Source organism: Pseudonaja textilis, chromosome 6 (genome assembly GCF_049901715.1).
Source record: "Pseudonaja textilis isolate UNSWEBS1 chromosome 6, rPseTex1.2, whole genome shotgun sequence".
NCBI classification, from domain to species: Eukaryota; Metazoa; Chordata; class Lepidosauria; order Squamata; family Elapidae; genus Pseudonaja; species Pseudonaja textilis.
In genome coordinates this window covers 14,713,713-14,738,132 of record NC_141995.1, presented here as the reverse complement: position 1 = coordinate 14,738,132, position 24,420 = coordinate 14,713,713, and the positions used below count along the sequence as shown (strand labels likewise).

Below are 24,420 nucleotides of genomic sequence, written 5' to 3'. Positions count from 1 at the left end.
TGACTCCCATTGGTTTCTTGAGTCATGAGTCCAGGAGGATGCCCAGATTATACCTGATTTCACTCCAAAAGTTGCCACTCCTCTGTAGTTAAATACACGGGAAGTAATAATATTAACTCTTATCATTTAATTTAAATTTAATTTTTATCCTGCCCCTTTCACTTTTATGAATATAGCCCATCATCTAAATATAAATTGATTTTAACCTAAAAAAAGTACACTTGTATCATGAAAAGGACTGAGGACTGCTGGTCAGTAAGACATGAGTCATTTTTTCCTTAAATACATCCATTTTCAAATCAATTTCTGTGTCACTATTTCAATTTCAAGACAGATGACAAATTAACTATTTTAGTAGGATAAAAAGTCAGCAAGTTATTGGTTGATTGCTGCCTATTTTCTAACACATCCTTCTGACTCATCATCTTTCAGCTGATAACTGAACTGAGGAAAGATTAAGTCACAATTTGTGTGCAGGCTAAAATTAATAGCTACTTATGCTCTTAACACTTTTTCTTGGAAACTGGTGATAGGACAGTCATATATTAAGCATTCCAGTTAAAGTAATGGAAGAATGAAAATTTATTCCAATTATATAAAGACATATTTACTAGGTGGTTTTGTTGACAGTCTTGTTCAGAAATGACCTCAGCATTGCACGAAGAAATGTTTCATTTAAACTGTTCTGCAATTTTTGTTTTTGGTATCATCATTCAAAGAAACAAGCTTACGACACAAGCTTCTCAACTGGTCCAGTAGATGAATGAAGTCTTCCTTTGAGTAACAGGTAGTTTTTGTCTGGAGCAGAGTACAGACCAGTGTTTTCTTCCTCTATATTTTCAGTCAAAGATTGCTCTTCAGACAGAGTAGTTTCTGAGGTAAGAGAATGGGAGTGCGGGAGAATGGGAGTTTCCAAGGAATCCTGGCTATTTACTGGGTCTTCGTGGACTTCTGCTTGAGAGGTGTCCATGCTTTTCTCTCTACTGCTAGCATTCAAGTCAAATGGAAGAGATGATGCTCTCAATGAGCTGGCTAAGAGAAGCAGTTCTGGAGCATTTAGTTTAAGGGATCTTTTGAGTGGTTCTTCTGGACAGATGGGAGATACTGAAAACTGTGGGGGGAAAAACAGTGGAAATTAACAATATTAATCTTATCCACCAAAAGTGGGAGAGCTGTTCTCACATTGATAAGAAGTCTAATAGTGTTTCCAAAAGGTTCAGCAATTTCCAAATCAAGGAGCTGATGGCTTTTCTTTCAAAAGAAACCATTCCCCTCCCTTTTATGTTAACAAAAGAATAAAACATAAACTTGTTGCTGTAAACTGCCTGCCCCCCCTCTCTCTCTCTCTCTCTCAATATTGATACAGATAGATATACAGATTATTCATTTGGAAGCAAAATACTCACTGGAATTCTATGCTATAGTTTGATTTCTAATAAATAATACTAATCAGAGCACCAAGACATTTATTGGACTGCTTCCAATCTATATTGTTGCAAGAGGACAACAAGAACAGTGTGTAGGGTGGAGGATGAAGTTGGATGTAGAAATCACATATTTCTTTTAGAAAATTAGTCAGTTGCTATGCATGAATTGCTTTATGTATCAGTTACTTCCAATGAATGCATATAACTGGCTGTAGTAGGCTCTGAACTACTCCTCTGAATATTTATGGGGACTTCAATCCCACTGATAATGAAGTATCTTTCAAACAAGGTCTACGGTATATGTTTGCACACACCAGCTAATAATATCACTGACTGACATTTCAGGAAATCTTCTACAGTCAACTGTTCAGTATTAGCAGAAGATGCTCTCTGTATTCTTTAGTTACATAAAGCAGTTGCCAAAACTTCCACTCTCTGTGAAAAAAAGGAGTTTCTTTTTTCATGTTCCTCCTCAAAAACTAAAAGGAGGGTTCTGCCATTTTGTTTTGATTCCTGGTACGGAATCTGAAGCAGCTGGATATAACAATTGAAGTTAGGAACTGAAGAAATGAAAAGGAGAACCAGAAAGGGAATAGTTCTTGGAATTTACACCATATCCTCAGTATAGGGAAGGATCCAGTTTAGGCAAGTTTTTCTTTTCAAAAGATGAACAACCACTAAAATGAATAAAAATTAAATTCAAATACAAAAGGGTAAAGTAACATTACTGGGAAGATCTTCTATTGTAGTCATAATTTCATTTTTTATTATATGTAGTTAGCCAGTCTTAGGTAACATGTGTTACCTGCATTCATACATTGCAATATTTTAGATTTATATTTGTATAGTTAATTAGCATATTATAGTAGCTTAAGTTATATTTTTGTTATTTGTTAATATAAGTTATATTACACGTGCTACTCATTATGTTAGTATTTTATCTTGGCATTTGATTTTTATGCTCTTGTTAGGGATAAGGTTGTGATAGGTGGAAGAATTCCCCTTTAGGCTTGCACAAAAGATTTGTTAGTAAGACTTAAAGGAACATTAGAAAATATTGATTTAACCTTTTCTTCAATTGGTGCATTGATGGGCAGTTCGCTTTTTTCTTCTGCATTTGTTGAAAACGAGTTATTTTCAGGTGGCTGCAATTTTGTATGGACTGTCTCCACAGGATCAAGCTCTACATCACTCCAAGTCTAGGAAAGAAAGGAGAAAAGAAAAGAAAAATTGGATGGTGTTATGATGAAGTATATATATTTTTTCTTCTATAGAAGTATTTAGCGTAACAGTCCTTTCTCAGATAGTCCTGATCTTAATTAACAAAAGCATTATCTTCATTTTCTATGGAAGGCTAGTAGGCTGATGAACAGCTAATGATATCTTAATAGATAGATAGTAGAGGTGTGTGTGAGAGAGAGGGGGAGGGAGGGAGAGAGAGAGAGAGAGGGAGGGAGGGAGGGAGGGAGGGAGGGAGGAGAGAGAGAGAGAGAGAGAGAGAGATTGGTGCAATTAAATACCAATTTGGTTGAAGTTTCTTTGAACAACCCCATTACAAAAATGCTCATTACATGGATTAACCTTGAAACAGGTTAGAGTGAGGAAGTGTACCAAAGAGACATGAGTCTGAATGTTTGTGCCCATGCATAATTAATCATGGCATGTTCAAGGTGATCTTGAAGCTTTTCTCTGAGAGACTATCAGCCTCTTCTCCATGAGACAAGCTTAACTTTTTCTGTAGCAGAAATGGCGGAAATGTCGCTGCTTTTGTTCTTGGATACGAAAGAGACACGACTAGACATAGAAGACCGGAAGGAAGAAGTTGCAAAACTTGTGGAAACTTCACTTGCAGATATTCGTATGAGAAATCTCAAACAAGGAATAGCTCTTCGAATCGTTTTCCTAAAATGCAGAAAACAAACAAAGAAATGAGATTCTAAAAGTTTTTCCCCCAATGCCATCACTCTGCTAAACAACTAATTTCCACAACACTGTCAAACTATTTAGTAAGGCTATATTACTATTATTCTTCTCATCTTTCCTATTACCACTCTCCTTTTCTACTTATGACTATAACTTTGTTGCTTGTATCTTTACAATTTATATTGTTTTATTATTTAGTTTCCTAGTATGATTTATGTTGATTGCTTATTTACTATCCTGTGACTATCACTAAATGTTGTATCTTATGATTTATGATGAATGTATTTTTATGATGACTATGATCACGATTTATCACTTATAGCTTTTATGTACACTGAGAGCTTATGCACCAAAGACAAATTCCTTGTGTGTCCAATCACACTTGGCCAATAAAGAATTCTATTCTAGTCTAAAATGAAACATGAACATGAATATTTCCTTTCAGAACTGGGTGAAAGGAAATATTCATAGATAGTTCATGTTCATTTAATCTTATTTGGTGAGGATTGACCTATATGCATGGCAAGGTCTCAAAACATATTATCATTTCTCTCATGTTTGGCAATTTATTTATTTATTATTAAATTTGTATGCCTGTTAAATTAATAAATTAAATTAGGTAAATGTATGATCCTATTCAAGGATTGCAGCTACAATATAATGGCCATCAAAGATACAAATGTAGTTCACCTGGGACATTTTCTTAACTTAAAAAACTGCTTCCTTTGTTTATAAACAAATAAGAATTTGTCATTGGTTTAACTATCTTTAGCCAAGTTGCAGCAAATTTATTTTCTTCCTTCAACTCCAAGCTAGACAGCTGGCTTGGTAGAAATTTAGTATTTTAATACTACCTTATTCTTCAGGCCATTGTAAAATCTTAACCCTAGTAGTTAACAGATAACAGGAAATCAGAGTTGGAAGGAACCTTGTAGGTCATCCAGTCCAACCCCCTGCCCAAGTGGGAGACCCTATACCATTTCTGACAAACAGCAGTCCAATCTCTCCTTGAAAGTCTCAAGTGATGGTTCTTCTACAACTTCCGAGGGCAACTTCTGTTCCATTGGTTGATTCTTTTCACTGTCAGAAAGCTTCTCCTTATTTCCAGGTTAAATCTCTCTTTGTTCATTTTCCATCCATTATTCCTTGTCTGGCCTACAGGTGCTTTAGAAAATAGCTTGACCCCTTCCTCCCTGTGGCAGCCACTCAAATATTGGAAGACTGCTATCATGTCTCCCCTGGTCCTTCTCTTTACTAGACTAGCCATGCCCAGTTCCTGTAACCATTCTTCATATGTTTTCAGTCCCCTGTTATTCTGAGTCTAGCTACTTTGTAATCCACATGCTTGTATATTGCATGTATGGTTACAGCAAATTACAGCAATTAACAGGGTTGATGGCACACAGACACAGTTCTGTAAATGCAGTCTTTCTGATCAGGAAAGCCAATTAAAATAATTAGCTATGTGGGATGAAGGAATATGAAAATATGGAAGATGGAAAGTGAAACTTGCACTACAACAACATAAGATTAGGCATGGAATAAAAATAGTATATTACTAAGTTCTTCAAAAAAGGCACGGAAGGTAATTCTATTTTGCTATCCATATTAATCTTGCAGATTAAGGAATTATATAAAGAAGTATTTATTCTGTAAATGTATGTTATTTATGTAATAATATTTACTACCTACTTCAGTCCAGAAAGAATCTTAGTAATGAACAACAAGCATACACACAAAAAGAAAAAGCAATAAGAAATGTAATATCCCAAATTGCCATAATTGTCAACTAGGACCAATTTAGCATGTGGAATGCAAGAACATTTGAGACTGAACTGACTTTTGGGGAGTACAAGTTTCAAAAAAAGGGGTCCATAAAGTTCTTTTACTGCCCCATACATTATGGACTTCTTGCCATTAATAATGCTTCCACTGGTTATGGCAAACAGTATGTCAATCAATGTTCATCATTGGTTCCAAGACACCTAGAACACATCGGTTTGGAAAATTATGGCATTGTCCTGATAAAGAGGACAAAATTGAGCTGGAATCCCTTTGATTCCATACTCCATTTGGTAGATTTTGACAGCAATATAGAAACTATTATAGCCTTCTTCCATGATGTTTTTCTAACTTTCAGGATTAGTTTAAAACTCTGATATTTAGGGGATAGGCCTCTCATTCACGTATTTGCTGGTCTACCCTATTTTAGCTGATAAATTCAGACAAGATCAGCCTTGAGCTACTGTCTTTTGATGAGGAACTTATACACTTTAAACTCATTTTTCTTTTAAATTCTGTACAGACAGAAAAGATAGTGTTACTAGTTAAATTGCTAAAAATATAGGAATCCAGGCAGAAATGAAGTAATTTAAATTAAAATGCCCTACTATCCAACAGTGGATTAATTTCACTTCAAATATATCAGAGTATAAAAGTAGTGTGTTAAGAGTGAATTTACAATACCTGTAACTTGGGTGGATAATAGCATAAATTATAGGATTGTGAATTGCTGAAGCTTTGGCAATAACAGCAGGCACAGACTTAGAATATGGAGTTAAGACCCTGGCATAACTAGAAATAAGAAAAAAACTTAGATTAATCGCTAGACCTTTAACTAAGCACATGGTTGAATATTTGATGATCTGCTGCAGTGCTTTCACATATATCAATGTCTTCAGTGACTTTTTATAAATTTAATTTTGGGAATTTGGAGAGAGAAAATTGGAAATATGACATTATGATACATACAAAGGGCAGATGGGAGATACTGATACTGAAAAACTTTCCATGACATATGTGTCTCTTATATGCTTTTAAATATTTTAAAAATAGAAGGTTCCATACAATAAATATTTTACATGTTTTCACAATACTGTTTTTAAAACAATTCAAAAAATAGAAAGAGATGGCAGGAAGCTCTTGGGGGGGGGGGAGTAACAAGATAAACCATGAATTATTCCTTTCAACTGTGATGCATTTCTCGGTAAAGAATATTTCAAGGGGAAAAATACTTTGTCTAACTTGGTATTTATTTAAACTGAAGTATTCAGGATTTTTTTGCCCTGGCAGAGCACAATATTTATTACAGTTACTGACAAAGGGAGAATATTATAGTCTAGGGTTGAAATGAGGGGACCTTGACATTCTCCGAGCTTGGTTGTTTTCTTGTAGACGTTTCATCACCAAACTAGGTAATATCATCTGGGCACTGGTGGCATTACTTACTTTGCATAATGAAATGTCTGCAAGTAAACAATCATGCTCAGAGAGTCCAAGGACCTTGTTATAGTTAATGCCTCACTCACCAAGTAACTAAGTGAGAGACATATTTGACAATTGTCAAAGAGTTTAGTGCTTTCTCATTTTATCCTCTTTTTCTATTTTTTCTACTCTTGACTGAGATGGTGATTTGACACTTACCCAGCCCATGCAATCAGGGTGACACAAGCATACGGAGACCAGGATACAACATAAACCACAATGGCTACGAAGGCAACTTTTGCTAGTTTCCATTCATTCTTTATGCTCTGCGAGCTTGACTTTTTCCGTTTAGAGGTGGATCCTAATTTCTGAACATTCCTGTAAAAGAATGAGAAAACAGCAGGCCTTTGATTAGGAATTCATTCTGCCATGCTGGGGATCAATCACCTGGTATCGCTGCAGGTTATACTAGTCACCAAAGTTTTAACTTTTTCTTCTTCTTAGGTTGCTGGGCGGTCTGTATTTAAATACTCAGAAGTGATGCCAGAAAGTCTTGGGAATAAGAAAAATGATGGCAATTATTTACAATACTGGTTATAAACTCATAGGGATTTGAAAGATGTTGGTTGCTTCTTCATGGCTTCATGAAATAGTGTGCTGGCTTGGATGAAAGCTAACAATAGTCGGTTATTTAATGTTCCTTTTCTAATTTATATTGAGTGTTATTTAAATAGTACCAGTGATAACAATTGAATATAATCATCTTCTTTTAGCAGTCCTATAATCTCTTGCGGGATAGAGTCTGGGCAACTGAATGGAGCTAGTGTTTACTGGCCGGATGCCCTTCCTAACATCAATGCGGAGTTTTGTTCAGCAGATATATTCTCATTGTGCCCAGAAAGAGAAATATCCGCCTTTACCTAGGATCGAACTCACAGCCTGCTCATTGTGAGGTGAGCGCTCCACCTCTAGGCTAAGGCACCGCTCCATAACAATTGAATACAATGCTTATAGATATTTAATCTAATCTATTCAAAAGAAAACTAAACTGCAAAATTAAAACAAAAACAAAGAAAAACAGGAAATGGAAATAAGTAAAATACTGAAAGAAAACCAAGCATGTCATGATTCAATACAATAAGCATTTCTGAACTTATCTAAGGTACCAAAACTAATAAAAGTCATATTTACACGAACCATACATTCAGCATTCAAATTAAGGTGAGACAAGCTAAGAATCACAGTCTGATCTTCATCTCTAAGCTTTCAGCTAACAGATTTTGTATGACCACCTTTTAGAGTCTGGATTGTTTTTCTGGTCTAGAATTATTTATTTTATTTATTTGGTTTGTCAGTCGCTCACAAGATAATAGGTATAAGTATAAACATGAGTAAGAATACAGGAAATAAGTATGAATAAATGGGGACAATAGGACAGGGGTGGTAGGCACTATGGTGCACTTATTAGGATCAAATTAAATTTGATCTCCTAAGTTCCTATGGCAGAGACTTTCTTATTCACTTAGTTGTGGCTTCTCTGTGATAGGATATAATATAACATTGTCTTTACTGATAATGGAGGAATATTTATTTGGTAAGAATATGAATCTCTTTCCAGTTCTTAATGCACCATTATAGCTTATAATCAAGGGGAATGTACTTGAATTCCTAATAGTTAATTTTTTCAGTCATACACTTACCTGCCTGTACTTCTTATGGTGAGGAACATGAATAAATAGCAATGGAAGATTATCATAAGAGGAATGAAGAACACACACCAACATAGCAACATGGTGTAACTTCTGTTTGATGGAGAATAGCTTACATAGTCCCATGTACAGGATATCATCAAACCTTCTGGGATATAGGAACCTAAATATTAATTAAATGTTTATTATATAGGGCATAAAATAAGTAACAACAGATGTAAGAATTTGTTATTTAAGAAGGAAACAGCAACACCGTTCAATAGATGTAGTTGTCTTCATCTTATCTTTAAATCTTAGTCCCAAAATATAAAATTATTTATTGTGCTATGAAGTTTCACATTCTAGAAGGCCTTTGACAGTATTTGTATTGGCTAAAATACCCATCAATGTCAGTGAGCATGGCTCTGAATGTTGGTAGTCCAAAGTACCTATAGGAACAGGTTTGGGAATGTCTTTACTGCAAACCGGCCATTTGAATCAGAACGTATACATTAAATAACTTATTCAAATGATTAGTTTGCAGTAAAGACATTTCCAAACCTGTTCCTACAGATGCCTTGCACTATTCAGAGAAATTCATCTCATAGATGAGATTCAAGACCTAGAACCATTTTTCTAAATGAAATTTCTGATGATTTTTCCATTGGAATAAGAACTTATTTTTATATTTGAATAAGAACTTATTAATAACTTGATAAGAACTTACTCAAATGGAAAATCAACAGAGGTTTCTTTTAAAAAAAATGGAATCTCAACAAGGGGATGCTAGTCTTGACAGAACAAATTAAGCTGTGTCTAAATGTTCCTTCAGACGTTAGTCCTAAAAGCAGAATCACTAGAAATTGAAAAATATTTGCAGAAAACTACACAGAGATTAAACTACAGGATTTATTTTACTTCATTTTGGATTCTTCTATGTTCAAAATGGTTTAAAACTTTTAAAAATATAGGAGACGTGTGTATGTTTGCCATGTAGAAGATTTGTATAGAATGCAATGGCTAAATTATGGAATAATTTTATTTAATTTCTAATGCTTCTATGCTCATAAATATTGAAATGTTTTTAAAAAATACAAACAGGAGCATTTTTGATCATCAGTCAGTTGACGATTGAACTGATCCTTCAGCTGTGCAATTCCACTCCCAGTGGCTTTATACCTTTCCATACATGTATGCAAAATATTTTGCCTATTTTAAACTGCCTTTGAGGAAGGGTTTTTTAAAATGAGATTTTATTTGTGGACTTTATTTTAACATTGATTTATACTTTAATTTATGAGTTCCCAGGACAGGACTTCTACTTAAATTCCGGATATAAAGAGTGAAATCCTGTAATTTGCAGTTAGATTCTACATACAGAGAAGGTAGTCTTTTAATGAAAATCCTTCATGATTTTGTTCTGTTGGCAGTGCAACCAGAAGAGGTGTGATCATGGAGAAGTGTTTCAAAGTCTTACATGAAACATTAACTAATTCCCCACTATCCTTAGAATTGGGGTCATTCTGGGATATCTTGACTGTCATACTCCCTTGCTGTGACTTATTTAAGCTTAAGAGAGATAAAACCTGTAACATCTGGACAGGGTTACTGCCATAAAGTTTTAATGCTGATTGTTAACATAACACTGTATCCACAGACGTTCTGCTAAGTACACCAGAGCTACGAGTAGCTCAAAAGATGCCAAGAAGGTTCACTGGTGCATTCTTAAACCAGATTATATATATGGAATTACATTGCAAAGCCAATGTGTGATGCTTTCCTATTGCTTCAGGTTATAATGGAGAGAAAAGTACATCTTCCTAAGCTGATGTTTATAAAAAACAGAGACGTTGCAGTAAATCCTTTAATTTAACCCAGAACCAGATGTTTTTATGCTGAAAAAATAAAGATTTAAAAGGCTCTTGAAAATTCAGCATCTGCTAATTAGAGTTTTGCTTAGAATTAGTTGTGAGTCACTAAATCCATTGATAACAATTCTTCCCTAGTCAGTTTTCAATAATATGACTAGATATTAATTAGTGATTAAAATATATGGTTCTGGATACTTGCAAAATATGTTCTTTCCATCAATGGGGGAGGATAGGAAAATGCAATATTAATTGGTGAAACATACAACAGAGACAATAACTCTCTAACTTAACTTATTCAAACCTAGATGAATGAACAACACAGCTACTAAAAATGATATAATTGGATCTTTCAGTCACCCAATTGTATTTGTTTAATTTTATTACCACACTAAAACTCTTTGAGCTGCATTTAGCACATCTATTAAGAGAAATATATTAAAAGTCTTTTGGGTTGACATGATCTCTCAGACTTAATTAAATCATATTTTTTATTGCTGTGTATGATATTATTCCAATCTAAATAAAGAAATCCTCAGTTCCACTTAAATTTTTGGAAATCAAATCAACTAATATGAAAGGAGGTTCAGTTTGATCTAATGGTTAAGGCACCAGGCTAGAATCCGGCAGAATGTGAGTTCTAGTCTTGCTTTAGATATCAACAATCAGCTGGGTGACTTTGGGCCAATCACTCACTGTTAGCCTAACCTATCATACAGGATTGTTGTTGTGGGGAAAACAGGAGGAGGAAGGAGTGTGTTTGCCTCCCTGAGTTTCTTATAAAGTAATAAAAGACAGAGTAAAAAAATCTAATTATTCAGTCAAGCTTATCAAGAAAGCAACCTGTAGCCCTATGTTTCTAGCAGAAAAAAAAATGTGTGCATTTTTTGAATGTATTTTTGTAGAAACCTCCTATAGCAGAGGTGTCAAACTCAAGGCCTGAGGGCAAGATGCGGGCCATAGGGTGCTTAGATCTGGCCCACGGGGCCACCCTGGAAAGAGTGAAGGATTGGCCCATGGTGCCTCTGACAGCGAAAACAGAGCTTGCGAGGGTCGTGCGCAGCCCTCCTGAGTTCCTCTTTTTGCTGGCAGAGGGTTGCAAGATGCCGTCGCAGCTGAAAATGGGGTTTGGGAGCCCATTTTCGCTGCCAGAGCGCTCAGGCCACCACAGGCACCTCCTCTGATGTGAGTGATATGCTGGCCATGCCCCCCTAGCCACGCACACCCCCCCGAGGTCAAACACAACCCTGATGTGGCCCTCAATGAAATCGAGTTTGACACCCCTGTCCTATACATACCAATATATATGCCAGATACCTATATATACATATACACACTCATCAAATATATAATAAACCAAACAATAGAAACCCTGCCAAAATAGCTTGCAAGTAAAATACTGATCAATCTTATCGGTATGATTTATACCACACAAATATACAAATACAGCCAATATTCTGATGGGGAGAGTGGGAGCTGTTGTACAGCCCAATTGGAGGGCAGTATTAGAACACATATAGTGAGTATATGCACACACACATATACATACAAGAGTAAAAGAAAGAAAGAAAACAAATGAAAGGAAACTGATAACATACTCCACCCAAATAATGGACATACGCTCCAACCCAGTGAGTACAGCCAGACAAACATGATGATTATATAAGAGCGTTTCTTTGTACTTCTTTTTAAGGACTGGAGAGGTTTTGTGATCACACAGTAGCGATCCACCGAAATAGCTAACAAGGTCATCATTGAGGTTATTCCGAAGAGAGCACCACAAAAAGCATAGAAGTTACAACCTGGGGCAAACAAAGAGCAAAACAAAAACACAAGATGTTTAGTTTGCAATGGGAAAGGAGGAGGGTGGGAAAAAATCAAGAAAAAGTCATCCGTAAATATTTCTCATAGTTCAGAGGATAAGGAGTTCTTTACGTATACTATTTTATAGAACTATATATACACCATGTGACTTTTTTCCACATTTTTAAAGTTTATATTTCCTGATTTCTATTTCTTCCGTAAAGTCACATATATCGCTTATTTGTTTTGTGGTTTGTCTGATTTTGATTGAACAGACTTGCATGAATCTACCCACTAAGATCTATTAAAGATGGCGATTGGCAAATACACGAGGCTTTTGGGTCTCCTTTTTATGATCCTTGGACGCCATAACTGCTGAAAAATGGCCACACTGCATCAGAATATATTGCGATTTTAAATCTGAAAATGTATGAATTGTAAGCGTAAAACAGGCATAACATTATTAAAAAAGAAAAACTTCCAAATGCAAATTCTTGTTGATGTATATATAATTGCTCTGCCCATTTTGCAACCTTCTTAAGTCCAAATACTTTAATGAACTAATCCATGAACTAAATTCATTTGTACTTTATTCAGTAAGCAAACCATAATTTTGAATATTATCACAATATTGGAAAAAGTGACATGATCATTTTTCACACTGCATTGCAGCAACCCCATGGTCAGGTGATCAAAATTCAGACACATGGCAACTGACTCATATTTATGATGGTTGCAGTGTCCCAAGGTCATGTGATCACATTTTATAACTTTTCAACAAGCAAAGTCAATGGGGAAATCAGATTTACTTAACAACTATGTTACTAATTTAACAGCTGCAGAGACACACTTAACAACCATGGCAAGAAAGGTTGTAAAATGGGGCAAAACTTATTTAACAAATGTCTCACTTAGCAACATAAATTTTGGGCTTGATTGTGGTTATAAATCAAGGACTATCTGCACAAAAATTACAGTAAATTGGTTTGTTAAGAGTGCCTGCATTGAAAGAATTCTGATTGGAAGTACAGAAATGACCATGGACAAAATTTAGTAATTTTGGGTTTTGCTGTTGAGAAAGTATGAGAAATATATGATTTGTTTTTTATTATGCAAGTGCTGATTTAGAAAAATGTATTATATAATACATAGGCCTGAATTATGGATGACCCTGGAAAGACGATTTGCATCAGGAGGTCACAATGAAGGAGTGATGTCAGGACTGGAAACAACTCAAAGGACAAAGGAACACACCAGAGTTCAGAAAGATTGTACAGCCTGGGCATAGCTCAACTGAAACATATACTTTCCTGCTCCCAAAAAGCCAAGAGGTTGAGAATATGACACTCTTAGAATTGGTAATTCAGTGATCTTCCCATCCCACTGATCAAGACTAAAATTTGAACTATGTTATGGTCTCGATTTGGGGATAGTAATCTGTTTGATTTCATACTCTGTAAATTAAGTCATTAATGTTTAATTCAACAAATACTGTATATGCCAGTGGTGGTGAACCTTTTCTGCACCGAGTGCCAAAACGGGAGTATGTGCATGGGAAACTAGAAGAGCAGCTCCCCAGTGCACACACAGGGGAGTGCTGGAAACTGGAAGCTCAGATTTCTGGCATGCATATGCACACTGGCCACCTGGTCTTCCAAACACGCATGCATGTGTGAAGACTAGCTGGCTGGTGCGCGCATGTGTGCCAGGGAGCTGCTTTGCCGATTTCCAGAACCCTTGCGCGCATGAAGAACAGCTGGCTGGCACGTGCCTGGAAGAGCAAAGGGCGACGATTGCCATGTCTGGAGAGTTGGCTCTGCATGCCACTTCGGGCACGCATGCCATATGTTCGCCATCATGGATATATGCCATATATATGATCATGATATATAAACATAGCCTATTATTTTAAGATAAGGCAGCTCTTAAGATATAAAGTATGGGAGATCTGTAGCTCAAGGTGCTGGTTTTCACGTATAAAGTTCTATATGGATTATAGTTTGTATATCTATTACCAAACAGATTCTGTTTACTCAGTTCAGACTATCAGAGGAGGCCCCCCATTTATGAAAATGTACAACAGAAGGGACACAAAAATGTGCAATGTCTGTGGGGGCTCCCCTCTAACCTGTTGAAAAGTTGTAAAAATGTATCTTTTTCAGAAGTTCTGAAAACATTTAATTCTTAGGAATCATTGATGCCAAGTAGATTAATATGATTGAACTTCATGGTTCAAGTTTTATTTTTTTACTATATTCTATTGCTAATCCATAGTTTATCTACATATCTTGCTTTATGACTGAAGAATATTCTATTCAATTCTATACACAAAGTAATAAAAGTTCTACTCTATTTTGCATAAGTGAGGCTCCACTTTAAGTACTATTCTGGGGATCATTTTTTTTAAAAGAGATCAGAGAAATAGAACTGAGGAAAAGGAGCGAAAGAAGGATGATCAAAAAGTACTGGAGATTAAGTATTGAGAGTAAGTTCTGAAAAAAAACTGGCATATCATCTTTGATGAACAGTAACAAGAGGAGATATGGCAGCAATTCTAAAATACTTAAAGGCACTTTCCATAGAAACTCACAACCTTCCTTGAAAAACCATTACAAAGAAGCAGATTTTAATGACATCAGGAAATAGATCCAAATGATGAAAGCTGTTCACCTATGAAACCACCTATAATAGGAAGAACTGGATTCTCTTTTGTTGGATGTATTTAAGCCGTTGATGAATGGATGTATGTCAGGGATGCTTTAGTAATGGATTCCTGCACAGGACAGGAGGGTTGGATTAATAATCCCTTCCAACTATGATTCCAAATACTATTGGGTAAAGAATAATGATGTTAATTTAAAAGCAGGAAGACTCCACTGAATCTTAGAAAAAGGTTTTTTTTAACTGTAAGAGCAATTTGGTAATAAAAATAATTATCTTAGGGAACAATGAATTCCTTTTTACTGATACATTCAAGTAAAAGTTCTTTGTTCAACCATTGGATTGCTTTAATTCGCATTTCTGTACTGAACAAATTGATGGATTTTTATTGTCATAATGGACCATTTTAACTATAATTCTAGGACTGCTCTTAGGATTAAGATATGGAATTAGGTGTTATATTAATATAACGAACAAATACATGAATCTCATATATTAGCTTGTTATATCTCATTTCATCTTTTTATATACAGCTTTTTCGTAATAATGGGAAATGAACTTCTAGTTATTGTTATCCATCATTCGTCATGTTAACAGATAATTGTGCAATCATTAGATATTACAAATTCCTTTCCTTTGGGAGAGGTAGGAAAAAAGGAATTAATTTGTTGATCAAAGGTCAGGGATGGTTAAAAAAAATTACACCCTTGTTGATAAAGGATCCTTATAATTCCACTTGCAGATAACACTTCAAGGAGAAACTTGATGCAGCTGGAAAATGTAAAACTATTGGGAAAGTACCTGCGTCTCCAAGTACCCACTCCTTATGCATACTGTTGAAAAAGCAGACTGGAGCTTGAGTTGCAGACATCAGAAAGTCACTTGCAGCTAAATTCATGATGAAATAATTTGCAGGTGTCCTCAGCCTCTTGTTGCTTCACCATTATCATTATCACCATCAATTATATAAAAGAGAAAAAAATGCTTTGTTAGTTTCGGTTATAGTTACAAACTACCATTCATCCAATACATCACAGAATAAAACTGCACAGAGGCCTTTCAAAATGAAACCTGAAAGGAAGAAAACAATAACGGACCAGTTTGTTTGCAAATAATGGCACAGTAGGGTTCAGATATTTGGGTTTAAATTTGTTTTCTAGTCACTTGTGTAGTTGTGAAGTCTTTCTGGATTATGTCCTTTCCATAAGCTAGGTATGTAAATATACAACACTGGAGCAGCTGAGAATAATTTTTAAGTAATCAGATAATGTTTAAAATAAAAATTAGAAAATTGTTTGTAGCGTATCTTTTCCTGACTAAGGAATGTTGTAAATCCTGAATAAAACAGTTCTGATGTTGATAAAGTACTACTCTTCTGTACCTAGAAAACTGGAAAAATTATTTGGCAAAAGCAAAACATTAAAATAATGGCAGAAATAAATTTAAAATCTACTATCTTATCTAATCATCATAATCATAATCATCATCCTTTGTTGTTCGTATGTACACTGAGAGCTTATGCACTAGAGACAAATTCCTTATGTATACAAATCACACTTGGCCAATAAAGAATTCCTATTCTATTCTATTCTATTCTATTCTATTCTATTCTATTCTATTCTATTCTAGTCAACTCTATTTCGTCAGAGGCTTACTAGGCAAAACTTATTAGTATGGCAAAAAAGATGTTTTGATTGCAGTTATTGCTGGCTACATTCAGGAGAAGTTATTAGAGAATCGGGGCACTGGGTTACTGCAGAATTCATGCATTAAATTAGAAGTCAGAAATTGCATGTTCCTTGGCTACAACAAATTCTGAAATCTCTCAACATTATTTTATTTCTTCTTCTTTAAATATTTAAGTCCACCCCAACTTTATTGTGATTCTTTTTAAAATCAAACCAGAAATCAAATCCAGTTTGAGTTCTGTGTTGCTTTCCTTCAGAGTGAATGAAAGAAGAGGACAAAACATTTCTCAGATGGGCTGACATAATTACATTTTTCATAATTCACTTACATAATACATATGTTAAATTAGTATAATTACAAAACGTTCTAATTTCCAAATTAGTAAAAAAAACAATTACAAATCAAGGATAGCATTTAGTCTCAAGGCAGAATTTCCCCCATCTTAATGGCATCAATTTATTTCATTCTGGGTTTGTGTATGCATGTGTGTCCATAAATAGATATACACACACAGTCCTACACACACATCAACACTTCTTCCATGTTCATGCAGTTTAACACATGCAAAATATAAGCAAACCAAGTATCATGGATATATTTGTGAGCCAAGTTATAGGCATGCAAACTCACTCAACTACTAATTTAGCTTGCCTTTTCTGATTTCATCTCTGTATGGAATAGATGAAATCATGTATTAGTAATTGTTTGAAATCTACAGATTTCAAATATTTCATTCAGTTTGTTAATAAAGCATGCATAAGTTATTAAGATGTCGGTTAAAAATAGACAAATTTAGAACATGGGTAATATTACGAACTGTTTATACAAAATGTGTATATTGTGCAAATTTGCAAACAAAACTAAATGAGCTTGGAGATGGACAGTATAGAATTACATGTATTGTTTGCAGCAACATTTTTTTAAATATGAAGTCCAATTTGCAAAAAGAAGAAACTGAGAAAAAAAAATGAAATTGATATTCACCATCTATCATGAGGAATAAAATGAGGAATTCCAGTGCTCTTAATCAAAATGTTTCAGGCCCAAATATGAGATGGCCATACAGGGATCCTCAATTTATGACCTCAATTGAGACCAGAAATTTCATTGCTTAGCAAGGAGTTGACAGTCACTCCCAATTTTATGACCTTTGTTGCCATGGTTATTAAGCAAATCACCGCTTTTAAGTGAATTATGTGGTCACTAAACAAATCTGGCTTCCCCATTGACTTCGTTAGTCGGAATCGTGCTGGAAAAGTCACAAATGGCAATCACAGAAAACACTGCGGTATGTGGTAAATACAGGTAGTCCTGGACTTATGACCATAACTGAGCCCAGAATTTAGGCTGCTAAGTGAAAAAATTGTTAAGTGGGTTTTGCCCCATTGTATGACTTTTCTTGCCACATTTGTTAAGTGAATCATTCATCATCATCTTTTAATGACTCCTTAATCCCTTACGGGATGGAGTCTGGACAACTGAATGGAGCTGAGTGTTTACTGGCCGGATGCCCTTCCTGTCACCAATGTGGAGTTATATTCAGCAGATATATTCTCATCGGGCCCAGAGGGAGAAATATCTGCCTCTACCTAAGATCAAACTCACAGCTTCCTGATTGTGAGGTGAGAGCTACACCTCTAGGCCACTGCGCAACTCTCTGTTAAGTGAATCACTGCAGTTGTTAAATTAGTAACCTGGGTGTTAAGTGAATTTGGCTTCCCCGTTGACTTTGCTGGTGGAAGGTTGCGAAACAGGATCACATGACCATCATAAATATGAACCAGCTGTCAAGCATCCGAATGTAAATCATGTGATCATGGGGATGTTGCAAAGGTTATAAGTGTGAAAAACGGTCATACGTCACTTTTTTTCAGTGCTGTTGTAACTTCAAACAGTCACTAAACGAACTGTTTTTAAGTTGAGGACTACCTGTACATCCTGCTTGCAAAGGGTCCAAATTTGATCACAACCTGTGGGGATGCTGCAACCATCATAAATGTGAGTACCCGCCATAAGTCGCTTTTTTTCAATCCCCTTCTAACTTCAAATGATCGCTAAATAAAGGGTTGTAATGTTAAGAGCAACAGTCAGATCTGCCCGACTTAATCTCACCTCGTTCGCTCTTATAAGGAAGCAGTATAAAAAAACAAAGGTGAACTATTAGCTGAACAGACCACTAATTGTGAATTTTTCCCTCTTCCTTCATTCCTATCTCCAGCTTGAGAAAACTATACCTGTAAAATGCATAGAGGACAAGGAGATTTCCTATAATTCCAACACAACCAATGGCCAGAACACAAGAGCCTACAGTGTATAGGACATGGTCAGGAACATCCACTTTAGTCAGGCGACCACTTGCCGTAGTGTGGTTCTGGAAGTAAAATAGCAAAAGAACAAAGTATTATTAAATTAAAATTATTACTGGTTTGTAGAGATTCTCAGTCACCCAGGTCATGGAAATGGACTTTCTTGTTTTTTTCTTTTGAAAGCATTTTGCTTCTCATCCAAGAAGCTTCTTCAGCTCTTCCATTCCCCACTATCCTGTCAGAGCTGAAGAAGCTTCTTGGAGGAGAAGTAAAAAGTCTTCAAAGAAAAAACAAGAAAGTCCAGTTGCCTCCTGAAAACAGCACCTTTGGGACATTATTACTGGTTCAGACATTTAATGTTGTATACACACATAGATAGATACATATATACACACAAACACACATACACATTAATAGAAGAGTATATGCATTCCAATAGAAGACTCTGAGCCAACCAATGCTCTATTTCCATGATCAAATCTTGGAACATTTAATTAACCAGACCTACTAGCAACCTTGGGTACAATATATTTCACTATACACAGAAGTGAGATTTTGAATTATTTTTCTTAACAAGGACAGATATTGTATCAGTAGCAAGGAGCATCCCAAGTCCAATAGCAATAGCACTTAGACTTATATACCGCTTTACAGTGCTTTACAGCTCTAAGCAGTTTACAGAGTCAGCCTATTACTCCCACCAATCTGGGTCCTCATTTTACCCACCTTGGAAGGATGGAAGGCTGAGTCAACCTTGAGCCTGATGAGATTTGAACTGTCAAATTGCAGGCAGCCGGCAGGCAGCAGAAATACTCTGCAGTACTGCATTCTAACTGCTGCGCCACCCTGGCTCATCAATTATCCCACCAATCAATTATGGAACCTCCCAACTAGATGCTACAGTGACAAGGACTGAAAAGGAGTAAAATATTCTCTGGAAATATCATCATATTTATATGGTTGGGTTTTTTTTCCCTAGCAGAATTCAACTGCTCAGCGATAAGATAGAAATGATTTTTTAAATTTTTTTTCTTTGCCTCATTGTGGTGGACAAGTCAGGCCAATGTGTCGTTTCTGTGAGACACCCTCATATTATTCAACACTGAATATCACAGCTGATCGATTAGTTGCAAATCTGTTGCTTGAGCCTGTTGACAGTTGGTCTGTGTTCATCTCAGCAACCACCTTGCAGGCGGGCAGCTTCCAATGGCATCAGCAAGGTACAGTAGGCTCACTGCCTCATATTCTGATTATGAATTTGAAGGTTGTGTTTCTGTAATTCTTTGGCCCACGAAAAGCAATATGAGGTTGGTTGTACATTATAGGGGGAATGAGGAAGAGCTTCATAATTAATGCAGAAAACGAATTGATAGAAAATGACCGTTTACGTGTTTCGTGGGGCTAAAAACCACTTTTTTTAACCAAGATGTTGAATTCTATTTTTAAGGGGAAAAGGATCTCAAGGAGAAAAACTGCTAGTAGAAAATTTTGAAGGACAAGAAGCTGGGAAGAAAATGGTACTGCACCACAGAAATTCTCTCACTGTCTCATCTTCTATTCCTTCTGGGACCCATCATGGAACTACAGAATTTATTACTTTTTCTTTTTAGCACTTCCCGCAAAGTGTAAAGTCTTTTGCAACAACTGGTTCTTCCTCACACTGGTAAAAACTGAGTAACACTAGCATTATGAGCCACAATAGTCAAGTAATAATTGAGACTTGCCAGAGGACAGATATTTAGGGATTATTATTGTTTAGTTAAATAATTAATAAAAACATTTCTATATTGCTTCATTTCTTGTAGCAAATTCCAATGCTGTTTATCAAGTATAAATTTATTGTGAAATAAAAATAATAAATATAAGATTAGTGGGTGGTGAAGTGATTTTGGAAAGCTAAGCAGGTTCAAATCGAACAATACAGTAGGGAATATCAAGGCTGTAGATTAGCATCCAGGAAGCCAATGTCAAGCCACTTCCATTTTTTTGCCAAGAAAATAACACAGCTGTGTCCATATGGTCACAAAGATATGGGAGTGATTGGACAGAATTTTTACCTCTTTAAACAAAACTGAAGTATGGTGTAGTGCACAGGTAAAGTCATTCCCTAAGGATCCCCAATAAAGGCATTCATAGTCTACAGAAAATGAACTCTATCAAAATTCAACGATTCCTACTGAAATTGTTCCAGTGATAAATTATGTTTGTATTTTAGCCAAGAACACAAACAAAATGGTCCATTAAACAAATCAAATCAGAGTTCCCATACATGCTGTACAAATTATACTTTGGATGCATTTTATGTGTCATTAGAGAAGAATATAATGCTATGAAAGGTGATAGGAAGGAGAAAAAGGGGACATACAGAAGAGGTGGAAGGGCTCAATTACAGAAATGCAAGGTAAAGATCTGAGCATCATGGGGACATATCCTCCTGGACAAAAAAAATAAAGAAAGAATGAAAGAAGTGAAGGAAGGAAGGAAAGGAGGAAGGAAGAAAGAAAGGAAGGAAGGAAGAACAGGAAGAAAGAAAAAAATCTGTCTATCTGTCTGTCTATCTACCATAAACCAGTAATCAATCAATCAATCAAACTGATGGTATTTTTACTCCCTGTAAAGATTGGTAATTGTGCTACACTGCTATTTTATAATGATCTTTTGTTGTAGAACAGTGGGGTGAACAGTTATCACTATATTATGAAGAAGAGAAGTTTGGAACATAATGATACTTAAACGCAATGCTTGAATATATTACTAAGAATGTACACAGGGAAAAATACTCTTTCTCCACTTGAAATAATATCAAAGTACTTCTGGAGAGTCAAAATCCAGAAAAGGGATATAAAGTTACCCAAGAACAAGGGTCTTACTACCTTAATATGTCTCAAAATAGAGAGAAAAATAAAATCCATGAAAGAAACCCAAACTGTTTGTTGTAACAGTTTGCTTAATATATGTTAGTAAACACATCCTCAATCGACCATCTGTTACTGTTCAGTCCAAATGTCATTTGCCCATTAAAGAGTTTAATAATACATTCGACGTCTTATATAAGCTACAAATCCCATTCATTTTCTTCCTCATGGAAAAATTAAAAAGCTATTGAATGGCATACTAAACTTGAATGTGGATTAGTATTTCAAAACTGGATAGAATTTTGTTTGGATTAAACTAAGGCACTGTTTCGGTTTCATTGTTGAACTGGCATAATGTTTCTATTTTTAGATTAACCTCCCTAATGCTTAAGAAAAGTATGGCAAGAAAACAATTTATGGAAGTTAAAGACTTTCAGTTGCATATGAATATATTGTGAAGAGAAACAGATAAAGTTAAGCTGCAATCCCTGCTTTGGTGTAGAAAACATATAACTTATATGTCCTAAATATTTCTGCTTGGTGGTGATCAAACAGAACAGCTCAATTTATGTAACTAACATTATCTCATAATTCCTGGTACACTGACACACATAAATTAATATTTTGAGTCACTCTTTAGATTTGGTTGACAGTAGTATATGGCAGCTTTATATAAGCATGATTGACACCAAAGCATTATGGAACACAGAAGTGAATAATGTAAATACTGGTACCAGCTAACAGACCCTATAAGTTTGTGTTGCTGGATTTCTTTTTCTGTAAACACACAGACATTTCCTACCTAGCTACTCAGGGAGCAGCAGACATAAAATGGTATTTTGATTTTGGTAACTAAAAAGTTGGAGCTTCCAACAAAATGTTGCATGCAACTGTCCAAACCATTTGGCGATAGGGGTGCGTGTACACGAACATTTACAGTACATTACAGAAAAAAAAAAGTCACACACCTCCCCCAGACTTAAACAAAATTAGTTTGTTCAAAGAGCTAGATCAGGAGTGTCAAACTCATGTCATCACAGTGGCGTTATGTGACGTATTGGGACTTTCCCCCCCCTTCGCTAAATCGGGTGTGGGTGTGGTCAGCATGTGACGCATCTGGCCCGTGGACTGGGAGTGTGACAACCCTGGTCTAGATGACCTGTAGGAAAATCCTTTTAGCGTTCTTGGATTAAGACAAACAGAATGGCTTCCAGAAAAATTAGGACTGGAACATGAATAACTTTTCCTTAATCTTCACTGTTCTATATAACCCTTTCCACCCACTTATAACCTCTCCATATCAAGTGTTACAGAACAGTTCTTAATCTACTTCTGGAGATCTTGGTGGGGCCCAACAATGGTATTTCTTTACTCTTACTTATGTCCAAAATTCTAATTACCTCCCTTTTATTCCACAAAGAGGTATCTGAGGCTGCTTGTTCCTGGCCTACTTGTTATCTGTGTAATCAAGGCTACCTGCTACACTTTCTTTACAATCAAGATGCTGTGTAATCAAGGCTACCTGCTACACTTTCTTTGCAATCAAGATGCTGTGTAATCAAGGCTACCTGCTACACTTTCTTTTCTCTACCTGTTGTTCAGCACCACACAGAATAAATGTCGCCATCTTCATTAATCTTTGATGTTCTGAACTGCAGGAATGGCCAGGCCTCTCTACTTGGAAGTTGATGGAGTGTCTCGCCATTCCTTCCCTTCCTTCCCTATTGCTCTTTGCCTGAGCAACGTATCGTATCGCTTTCTCCAGGCCATATTCTGCATTTTCCAATTTCATTCTTGTTAGCTAGGTCTTAGCTTGTTGCATTGTTTGGCTCCCCAAAGCTCCCACACTAAGTGGGCCGGTGAAAGTTATATTTTTCAAACCAGCAGGGGGAGAAAATGAAGCTCATCTAGAAGATCCTTGGAAAGGAGACTGAGAAGAAGGCAGCCAAATTCATTTCCTTTATCTATTCCACTGCTATTCCCACATAATCCTTCAACAAATCCAAGATAATTTCTTTCTGATTGCATCTCTGGGTCCCTGATGAGGCAAAGGTAGAATTCTGATTCAGACAGTTATCCAAGCCATTTCTATAGCTCTGATTCCAAAGAGGTGTTTCTATCCAATTTGACATGAATCGAAAGCATAACTTGTTCATTTAAATTGTTTCTTCTATATTCTGAGTCAAATTTGATAAAATGTACTCTCTCGGTCTTTGTTTTCTCTCTCTAAGGGTATATAATTTAAAATCCTGTTATTCTTTAAAAAGCAGCAGCAGGTTCAGAAATGAGCTAATTTGTGTTTTTTACCTCGGAGAATATTTAGGGTAGAACACTGAGTCTGAAACAATCTGAAATCACACACTGGACGCAAGATAACAAACTGACAGCAGCAGCACATGCAGCTTAAAAACTAAATCTGTCCTAATGTAGAGCTTAATGTTCAATAATGGGGATGGAAGGCAGGAGGGAGCAGATTGGGGACCTGCTTACGCTCAAATACATCTCTAAACATCCATCCCTAAGCTAAATACTACGTATAATCTCTCAGCCTGCATATAATGAATTAAGAAAGAAGAACTGCATGAAAAAGACAGCAACAGAGAGGAGGGGGAAAGGCTAATAATGTGATAATCTCCCATACCTTCTACAAAGTCTGAAGGAGAGGCTCTCCTATTTCTTGGAATAATCAGTGATGCAAAAGTATTTGGGACACAATGACTGCTTTCTCTGCATGGCAGAACTCCAAGAATGAGAGTCTCTCCTGTAACGGATTCAGTTAACTTCCTTGCTTTTTCACTCCACCATCTGGTCAGGAGAGCATTTTTTCAGGCATACATTAAACAGCCTGAGTTTTATTTCAGCTTACTTGACTGTTTAATTTATTTTAATCTGCTGCACTGATTTTTCCCCTCATTTCAACAAACCGGCTTTAATTATTTTATGGGTGTTCTTGTACTTTGTGTTGCTAAATCCATTTATCATTCTTTCCATATCTG

The 24,420-nt window shown here is 35.9% G+C and overlaps 1 protein-coding gene across 2 annotated transcripts in view; it reads right to left on the bottom strand.

Moving 5' to 3' along the window:
- Positions 1-558: 558 nt before the first annotated feature.
- Positions 559-24,420, bottom strand: part of LOC113434629 (melanopsin) — a 31,036-nt gene continuing 7,174 nt past the window's right edge. The window contains exons 2-10 of one of the 2 annotated variants that reach the window (XM_087935907.1): positions 18,498-18,634; positions 15,376-15,509; positions 11,709-11,912; positions 8,255-8,426; positions 6,774-6,932; positions 5,817-5,924; positions 3,158-3,329; positions 2,495-2,626; positions 559-1,111 (exon numbers count right to left, since the gene is read on the bottom strand). In XM_087935907.1, the coding sequence (XP_087792033.1) occupies positions 728-1,111; positions 2,495-2,626; positions 3,158-3,329; positions 5,817-5,924; positions 6,774-6,932; positions 8,255-8,426; positions 11,709-11,912; positions 15,376-15,509; positions 18,498-18,634 (1,602 nt within the window). In that variant the 3' untranslated portion in view covers positions 559-727. The remainder of the gene's footprint in view (positions 1,112-2,494; positions 2,627-3,157; positions 3,330-5,816; positions 5,925-6,773; positions 6,933-8,254; positions 8,427-11,708; positions 11,913-15,375; positions 15,510-18,497; positions 18,635-24,420) is intronic. The other variant, XM_087935908.1, reaches the window with a different exon arrangement.